General features: G+C 46.7%; 1 protein-coding gene across 1 annotated transcript; it reads right to left on the bottom strand.

Moving 5' to 3' along the window:
- Window positions 1-2,390: 2,390 nt before the first annotated feature.
- Window positions 2,391-9,569, bottom strand: LOC128838035 (retinoic acid-induced protein 3-like). The gene is made up of 4 exons (XM_054029796.1): window positions 9,426-9,569; window positions 6,203-7,288; window positions 5,044-5,102; window positions 2,391-4,174 (listed from the first exon to the last, which is right to left on the bottom strand). The coding sequence occupies exons 2-4, from the start codon at window positions 7,131-7,133 to the stop codon at window positions 4,082-4,084; spliced, it is 1,083 nt and encodes a 360-aa protein (XP_053885771.1). The 5' UTR covers window positions 7,134-7,288; window positions 9,426-9,569; the 3' UTR covers window positions 2,391-4,081.
- Between the last annotated feature and the right edge of the window lie 290 nt (window positions 9,570-9,859).

The following is a 9,859-nucleotide window of genomic DNA, read 5'->3' as shown; positions in this document are numbered from 1 at the left end:
GTGTGAGTACCACTGAAAATCAGCTCGCGTGCCGCCTTTGGCAGACATGCCATAAGTTGCCTACCCCTGCTTTAAACCAGGATTTCAGGACTTCAGTAACTCAGCCAGAGGTTAGGGATCTATTAAAGGAATGGCTGGGTGAGGTTCTGTGGCTGGCAATGTGCAGGAGGTCAGACTCAATGATCACGATGATACGGCCTTACCTTCTAGCCTTAAAGTCTATGAGTCACAGATTTTGTTTGTCACAAAAATCACGGCCTTACAAACATACAGTCTTTATTGCACCTATTACATGTGTGCATGAAGCCCTGTCATGCCTCTTCCTAGGCCCATTGTACTGTGTGCAGCACTTGCATGAGTGCTGGGAATACCAGTCTGTCCTTCTTCTTCTTGGTTCCGGGATGTCCTGGGCCCATGACATGAAGCTCTGCCGACTGCCATGCTTGTCCTTGGTCCTAAATTCTCTCTCTTTACGCTAGGCTGGCTTTATAAAACTGGCAGATTCTGTGCAATTCCCTCTTGTTTGTATGTATTTACAGTATTCTAGCACACTATAATCCCTAACTGGTTTCCCTCTCGCTACACTTATTAACCGAATTTGCTCCAACTCCTCAGACAGAGACAAACACCTACAAGATCTTTATCAAGCATTCTTAAAACTACAATACCCACCTGGGGAAGTGAGGAAACAGATTGACAGAGCAAGACAGGTACCCAGAAATCACCTACTACAGGACAGGCCCAACAAGGACCATAACAGAACACCACTGGCCATCACATACAGCCCCCAGCTAAAACCTCTCCAGCGCATTATCCACGATCTACAACCTATCCTGGAAAATGATCCCTCACTCTCACAGACCTTGGGAGGCAGGCCAGTCCTCGCTTACAGACAACCCCCCAACCTGAAGCAAATACTCATCAGCAACTACACACCACACCACAGAAACACCAACCCAGGAACCAATCCTTGTAGCAAACCTCATTGCCTACTCTGTCCCCATATCTACTCTGGTGACACCATCAGAGGACCCAACCACATCAGCCACACCATCAAGGGCTCATTCACCTTCACATCTACTAATGTTATATATGCCATCATGTGCCAGCAATGCTCCTCTGCCATGTACATTGGTCAAACCGGACAGTCCCTCCGCAAAAGAATAAATGGATGCAAATCGGACATCAGGAATGGTAACATACAAAAGCCAGTAAATGAACACTTCAATCTCCCTGGTCATTCTATTACAGATTTAAAAGTCACTATCATTGAACAAAAAAACTTCAGAAACAGACTTCAAAGAGAAACAGCAGAACTAAAATTCATTTGCAAATTTAACACCATTCATCTGGGCTTGAATAGGGACTGGGAGTGGCTGGCTCATTACAGAAGCAGCTTTTCCTCTCCTGGAATTGACACCTCCTCTTCTATTATTGGGAGTGGACTACATCCACCCTGATTGAATTGGCCCTGTCAACACTGGTTCTCCACTTGCGAAGTAACTCCCTGCTCTCCATGTGTCAGTATATAATGCCTGCATCTGTAACTTTCACTCTATGCATCCGAAGAAGTGAGGTTTTTACCCACGAAAGCTTATGCCCAAATAAATCTGTTAGTCTTTAAGGTGCCACCAGACTCCTTGTTGTTTTTATTAACCTACTCACTCTTCACACGCATATAGTTCTGACAACCCTTGGTTTCCGTGTGCAATTTCAGGTATTGATTTTAAGTAATAAAATCTTAATTGGGCTATGTCCTGGTTTCCTTGAGAACCCACAGATCTATCCAAGTGTGTCAACACTAGCAACATTTGCACCTGTCATTCTTCACTAGTGCAACTCCACCGCTGAAAGCAGTGGGTGAAATGGTAGTGCAGACAGGGCTCTGACCATGGCTAGACACCCGAGACTGGTTTACATTAACATTTCCACTATTGCTAGTTTGCGCTGGTGGTGAATTACATGTCTGAATTTTGCTAACGCACACAAGGCCTTTGTTTTAAAACCACAGAAATTAAGAGTATCTGAGGGGGATAACAGCTCCCTGGTTTAATTGTGAGGTGATTAGAGGCAAGGAATCTTCAGTGAGGAGTTCACTACTGTGAAGTTTGCTTCTTCTTGTTGGTTCTCCAGAGCCTGAATTTGTTGACTTCAGCTGACACTGCAAGGCCTACTCGTTTCCCTGAGGTGTTTTCTAGAATGTGAGTGTACATGGGATTGCGTTTAGGGTTGAGTAAATAGGTGGAGATGAGGAATCCAGGGGGGAATCCAGAACATCCCTGCATATTAGGACATTGGCTCCTAGCTGCAGTCTGTAGATTGTTCAATAAATATGGTACAATTAGACGGGTGCATTTTTATAAACTGAAATAAATAGATACACATTATTATTTCTTCTTATTTATTATTAGTTACATTCTTACAGTGTGCTCAGTGTGGAACAAGACACAAATAATATAATCCAGACCCACACACATGCGCATGCAAAGCTGAAATGCTCGCAGCCTTCTGCACACATGTCTTGTAGGGCCTGGTTCTAGAGTTCTTCATTTCTTGGGCAACGCGCAATCTGAATTGCCTTTTCTGTCTGGAACAGTAGCACAGAGAAGCCAGAGCTACTAAATCTTCTTCTCCAACAGTGCATCACCTTACAAAGTTAACCCTGATCCACAATGACAACTCCTAAGGGGTTCGGTGCTTGTCCCCGCCCTGCTCCCTCTGGGGGGCTTGTGCCAACTCACTCACTACAACCCATGGAGTGTCACAAATGACAAATACTGGCCCTGCTCCTCCACTGCACTAGAAGGTTCATTTCACTGATGAAGAATGACAGTTCCTGTGAGCCAGGCTTTTATTAAATATTCCACATACAAAGTATTAAATAAATATAGAATCATCAGCACTAACGTACCTAGCTCGTTCACTTGGAGATGTCTGTGTATTTATATATAAATGCAAACAAGATTATTTACAAAATGCATCGCAGACTCCAGGAAGAGTCAACTCTGCAGACTTATCACCAGGACGCAGCTCACACACACTTCTGGGAAAGAGGGAGTCTACCTCCCCTCCTGTCTTGGGAGATCTTGGGTGGCCAGGAAGCATGAGACTCAGGGGCTGGAAGGAACCAGAAGTTAGAAATGTCAGAAAAGAGGTTTGGGGGACTGAAATCAGTGTTAGGAAGATGGGAGTCCTAGGGACTAGGAATCAGTGCTGGGAAGGAGCTCTGTGGTGGTGCTGGTGGTCAGTGCTGGGAAGGTTGTCTTGGGGGCGGAGTTTGGGAATCAGTGAGCAGCATGTCTAGGGAGGGAGCTGTTAGGAGAGCTGGTCAGGAAATATAGAAGGTTTCAAAATTTCAATGGAAACTAATGTCCCCAAAACTTTTAATTAATCCCCCCCCCCCTGCCATTTTCCAACCAGCTCTATAGGGGCATAAAGTTGGGATAAAAGAAAGAAAGAAAGAAAGAAAGAAATTCTCTCTCTTTGCCAGCCAGCTCTAGCTGTGAGTCAATGCTATGGAACTAGAGATAGGAGAGGCTGCAGTACTTGGGTGGATCAGTGCTGTACGGGTCAGGTACTTTCAGCAATACATGAGACTTTGGTATCTGGGTGGGGAGGCAGTTGGAAGGTGATTCCTGAACATTCCTGCTTGTTTCAGTTTACCAGCTGGCAGTGTGCACAAGGATGCTAAGGTGATCAGGACTGAGTGGCCTGGGGTCAAGTCTCTGCTGACAAGGTTCCTGGTTCCTGGGCCTTACCGCAGGAAGCTCTGGTGCCATCAGAAACCCACTGCCTCTGGAGGAGAACAGCTGAGCTCAGTCACATGAGTGAGGGCAGGGAACTGAGTGAACAGGGGTAGACAGGGGGATTTATGTTCAAAGTGCTCTGCTGGATGAATGGAAGGGAATTAAAGTGCTGCATGTGTAAAGCCAAAGGGAGATGGGGAAGAAAAAGGGCCCGTCCCTTTCATCAGTCGCAGTCCTATCAGTCTGGTTCTGTCTCTGTTTAGCAGGATAGAAGCGTTGGCCTTTCTCTGAGCCCCGACTGCCTGTGCATTGTCTCTTGGCTCATCACTGAGCTGTTACTTGGTGTCTTGCCCGCCGGTGTAATTCTCATACGGACTGACCCGGGTTTTAGGCCGGGGGATGGAGAACTCCTGCTGAGGTTTGAGGCTCTGAAAAGGAAACAATCATGTGATCAAACTTCAAAACTGGAGAAGAGTAAATGGGATGAGAATGAGTAAAAGGGGAGCTGGTACACTGAATATCAGGAAACACTTCCTGAGAGCACAAGCTGTTAGGCTGTGGAGCAGTCTCCCAAGGGAAATGGCGGAAGCCACATTGCTTGTTGATCCCTTTGGAAAAGGACTGGACAAAGCACTCTAGAATAGACTGTGGAGAACAATCCTATGCTGGGCAGGGTGCGTGCAGGGCAGGGAGTATGGATAAGACATGAACGATTAGGCCTAGCCCAGCTCTAGGGTGACCAGATGTCCCAATTTTGTAGGGACAGTCCTGATATTTGGGGGGGGGGGGGGGGGAGTTATATGGGCTCCTATTACCCCCCACCCCCATCCCGATTTTTCACATTTGCTATCTGGTCACCCTACCCAGCTCTGACAGATTCTATCATCCCTGGTGGGATAGTGAGTTTTTACTGAGGCAGGTAGGGAGCTGTCCATAAGTTACACATTGCATTAGGGATGGGTGGGTCCTTAATTTTGCATGTTTGTTTCAGTGTTGCAAGGGGGTGAGTAGTGGGTCCTGACAGTCACCAAAATTACGTGTTACACAATTTAGGGACAGTCCCTCGCCTGCCCAGGATTGATTACACTACCACTCCCAATAGCCAATGAACAAGGAATAGGGATACACCACAGCCTCACTCAGACAGGGCCAGCCTCCCTCCAAATGAAGGCATCAACCCCAATTCCACCAAAGATTCCTCAGCCTCAGGGCCCACCCAGCTCTGCCTATCCCGTGTACAGAAGGCAGCTTCATCCCATCTCCCTAGTTAAATAGATGAAGGAAGGGATGTCTTTACCTCCATCTGAAAGTGAGCATAATGTGGAACGTAGCATGGGTCCCCATTGTTTCCTGGGCCTAAAAAAAAGAAGGAAAAGGGAAGAAGGCAGTCAGTAAGTGTCACAGTGCTACCATGGCAACACCATGCCAGAGGGGGCCCAATGCTGTATGGAGAACTGCCCCTGACTGTCCTCTATGTAACCAGCAGGCAGGAAGAGTGTGAATTCCACAGATCATTTTACCGTTTCCCATTTTCTTATCAACCAGAGACTGATGGGAAATATCTTAAGTAAAAGGACGTGGTAGGGCTAGGGGCATTGAAATTTCTCTCTCTTCTTCCATAGCTGTTGTCCTCCTCACATCCCAGATCCTACACAAAAAGATCCTCCCATATGCAGACTTCGACAGAGCCCTTCACCCCAGAGCTCCTCACACACACACACTGCATGACCCCACTGCAGTGTTCAGTGGGGGGGCATGTCCTTTCCTTAATAAATTCTTGGGAGACTGCCAAGGGAATCTGCCATCCCGGGCATGAATGTGCTCTGACCAGCAGACCCACACCTTGCAAGTGATCACTTCCCTTACCCTTGGCCCTGGGAAGCATGAACTGACATGTGATTTGGCCCTATGCCATTGGAAAAGAGATTCCCACAGAAAAGATTCCCCCCATCCCCACATAATTGTATTTTCTAAGTGGGTCTTGGAAACTAGATCAGAACTGGGGGAAACAGTTTACCAGAGTGATCTGGATAGCTCTGCAAGTCCCCAATGCTGATACTAGTAAACAAACAAACAAACAAACAAACAAACAAAACTGCCCAGATTGTTTACCTTCCTGGTTTTCAAACTTTCAGCAGGGTCCCCCCCCAGATCACCTCTGTGTCCTGATATTCATCTCATCTCCTGCTTGCTCACTCCTCTCCCCCATTCTTAGCCTCCTCCTTGTCCATAACCTTTCCCTCTCTCCAGGTTGAGAAGTTCTCTGTCACCTGTGTTTCCCCATCCATCTGGAACTCTCCCCCTTCCTACCTCTAAGTCATTTATTGTCTTCAAATCCCTTCTTAAAACCACCCTATCCCTTCCAACTCATGGTTGGTGCTCTCTCTCTCTCTCTCTCTCCTGCATTCTATGGCACTGCAAGCGAGGACGCTATGTAACAACACACTTCATTATACCTGTTGTGGTTTCCTCCTTGATATAGGCTTGGTTCTCCACTCCAAAGTTCTTCTTCACGAGTTTAGGCTGGCAAGAATAGTTTTCTGGAGGGTAGTCCTCAGGGTTGCGTGGGTTTGTGAGAAAGCAGAATTCAGGCACCATGTACATCATCAGGAAGACCCATCCATTGGACACCAGAGCAATGCTGATGACAGGATCATCCCAGAGGGGCTGTTTCTTTAATTCTGGGTTGCCTCGCATGAGCATGGTGATCCACACCACCCAGATGGCTATGGAGAACAGGCCAGTGACATAGATGTGTGCTCCATGCCTCTTCCAGCCTTTGTATGTCCCACAGAAGGTAAACATGGAGACCAGGAAGGTGAGTGCCAGCAAGAGGAGCACGTAGATCAGAAGCATGACAAAGTCCATATTGCGTTGTTCTGGACTCATCGTAGTAAAGTGAATATTTTGTCTGGCCACTATGACGACTACATACACTATGGCTATAATAATCTGCACCACAGTGAGGCTAATGGCAATAACCAGCAACACCGGGTACCAAAAGGGGGCCTTCCCCCTCACCAGTTTGACAAGGTTGAAGGCATGGGTCAGGAGGCAGGAAAAGCAGAGGGCGAAGAGGACACCAAAGAGGAAGAAGCGGGTGGGGCCGGTCCGGACATTAAGTTTAATGATGAAAGCAAAGGTGAGGCCGAAGATCCCTAGGGTGCCTAAGAGGAAGAGGAAATAGATAGGGATCATGCTTCGCTTGGTGGAGTCTTGGACCTTACCAATGAAGATGAGTAGCAAGAGCATGAAGATGATTGTGACAATGACACCAGCTGTAGCCAGTGTTTCCAGGACGATGCCCCAGGCTTGTTCAGTGTCACAGAGTAAATAATAGTCAGAGTCAATGTTCTCGTTGCAGCCTGGAGGAGGTGTGGAAGCCATGGTGACTCACAGAACAGCCGTCAGTAGGGAGTTGGGTTTGGCGTGCAGTGCTGGGTAGTGCTGGTGTCCGACGATATACAGGAGGTGAAACTAGATGATATAGTGGTCTGTTCTGGCCTTAAACTCTATGTCTCTATGAATAGTCTTCCAAAGATCTGCAGAAGAAGTTGAGACACCAATGTAGCATAAACCTTGTTAAGTTTTACAGCAGCTGGGGAAAGAAGGAGGATAGGATCCAATACCTATTTCTATCTATAAGTCAGGCTATTTGTAAGAATTATTGCATCACAACTAACCAATGGTCCATCTAGTCTGGCATAATGTATCTGACAGTAGCAGGTGCCAAACAGACCTTAGAGGAACGTGAATCATTCCCTAGCCCCACCTCAGAATGTCTCTGATTATGCAATACTCTACTCTAATAGGGAGAGTTTTCTTCTGGACTCTCGCTGAATGCCCGGAAGCATAAAGATTGATAAGCCTTGCAACTTTGATTCTAGGTAATGGAACTGCAGGCATTATTGTTATTCATAGACACACTTAATCCTTTCTTGAAATTCACTAAGCTACCGTATTTGCCTCCATAGCCTGCAGCAAGGAGTTGCTAAGGTTACTTATACATAGCATGAAAATGGACTTGTTTTTTGTTAGTTTTCACTTTGTTGTCTTATTCAAAGCACCCTCTTGTCCTTGTTTGATGGGAATGGGTGACCTGAAGCCCTAGATTAGCTTTCTTCATTCCCTTAATTATTTTGTATACCTCCATCATAGCTCCTTTTACTGTTCTCCTGTCCAACCTAAATGGTTTTGAGGTAGGCCAGTAACCAAGGGGCACAAACGAATTCCTATTTTTCATGCCTAAAGGGTAACAAGAAAACATTTTACAAATACACTAAAAGCAAGAGGAAGAGCAAGGACAGGATAGATCCATTACTCAGTGAGGAGGGAGAGACAATAACATAAAATGCAGTCATGGCCAAAGTGTTAAATACCTCTTTTGTTTTACTTTTCAGAAAAGTTAACAGTGATCGGATGACTTAGGGCTAGTCTACACTGGCAACGTCAAAGCGCTGAGTGAGAAATGCTGTCCACTGGAGATTTTCAGATGAATCATCATTCATTAAACTTTGGGGATGTCTGATCATTTGTATAAATGCCTGGCAGTTGTCCAAACACTTGTGAGTAAGGAATAACATGAATCTTAGGGAAGCAAATCCAACACTTGTATTCACATAAACATTCACACCTCAGATTATTTCACTCTTTGACCCCCTCTAGCAGACACACAGACAGGGGCACAATGTACAGACAGCTGGAGATCACAAAGAGCAAGCGTGGGACACAGACACAGGTACGGGACACGCAGACAGTGAGATACGCTGAACAGCACACGCTGGTAGTGAAAGAAAAATTTGAGATTCACCAGTGCAGCACCCAGCATTGGCCAAGCTCTGACCAGATGGGATGGGAAGAGTTCTAAAATCTTTGAGATGGGGGTCAGAAGTCACCTGCTAATTTCTCTTTCACACATATTTTTTATAATCAGTGATTACTTGTGAAATAGCATTGATACGTACAGCTGTCCACAGCCATCCCTGAGACCTGACATTGCTTTTAAAATGGGAAGGCACCCTTTCCAGAGTGTGTGTGTGTGAAAGTTTGCAGGATGTATGCCTCTGTCCCCCACATCTTAGGCTGGAGATTCAGGGACACCTCTGAGCTGAAGGGGATGAGACATGCCCCCTCTAAATCTTTTCTCTTGGGATTATGCCCCCTCCCCACCATACTCATTTTAATACTGTAGTATACAATACTTATAAGGACTTTACATCTGTCAATCTCAAAGCAATTTGCAAGGAAAGAAAGCATCATTACCCCCAAGGTAACAGGTGGGGAAACTGAGTCACAAAGGGAGCCTAGCATGGGGGTGGGCTTCAGAGCCCATGTTCCAGCCTGAGCCATAACTTCAACGTGCTGTCTATACAGCTACAGTTAGAGGGCTAGCAGGAGCCCCGCTATCCTGAGTCTGGCGACCTGAGCCGGAGGCTAGCTGCCATGGGCTCCAAAAGGCTGTGTAGACATACCCAGAAAGGCAAAGTAACTTGTCCAAAAGTACACAGCAGGTCAGTGGCTGGGTCAGGAACAGAACCCCTAGGCAAGGCTCTAGTCACACTACCAGGCTGTTCAACTTGGTCACCCTTGAGAAAGGTCTGAGTTCCCTGCCTCCCCTTGGAGGCTGTTAGCAAACCTCAGCCCCATAGCTGTAGCCTTGGCTGCGCAGCTCTGAATTACCTTATCGGTATCCTGTATTGAAGCTGAGACCTCAGGAACAGTGTCTGAAGGAAGGAAATTCCTACCGCACCCAGTGGAGAGTAATGCCAGGCAGCTCCTGTAATCTCGGGCAAGCAGCAGGTCTGCACTCATTCTCTAAGGGCAGCTTTAAAAGTAACCAGGATGGGGAGGGCGGGGAGTGGGACACGCCTATTCCAGTTCCACTACTCCTGGTGCTGTTATAAAAATAAAGTCCTGGTGCCAGGAGATGAAGTAAAAACTTCTGATGTCAATGGGGTAGTCACCCTGCAGCAGGGTGGAGAAGGAACCTTAGGCAGGCCCAGCCCCAGGACTGAATCAAATACTATTCATCAAGGCAACTGATAAACTGCACCTCCCTGACACCAGCAGGGCAGGAGACTGTGGGAGGCCTCTGGGCAAGCATAACAGTGCAG

Source organism: Malaclemys terrapin, chromosome 1 (genome assembly GCF_027887155.1).
Source record: "Malaclemys terrapin pileata isolate rMalTer1 chromosome 1, rMalTer1.hap1, whole genome shotgun sequence".
In the NCBI taxonomy this organism is placed as follows: domain Eukaryota; kingdom Metazoa; phylum Chordata; order Testudines; family Emydidae; genus Malaclemys; species Malaclemys terrapin.
The sequence above is the reverse complement of the archived record's forward strand: the minus strand, read 5'-3'. Positions and strand labels throughout refer to the sequence as shown.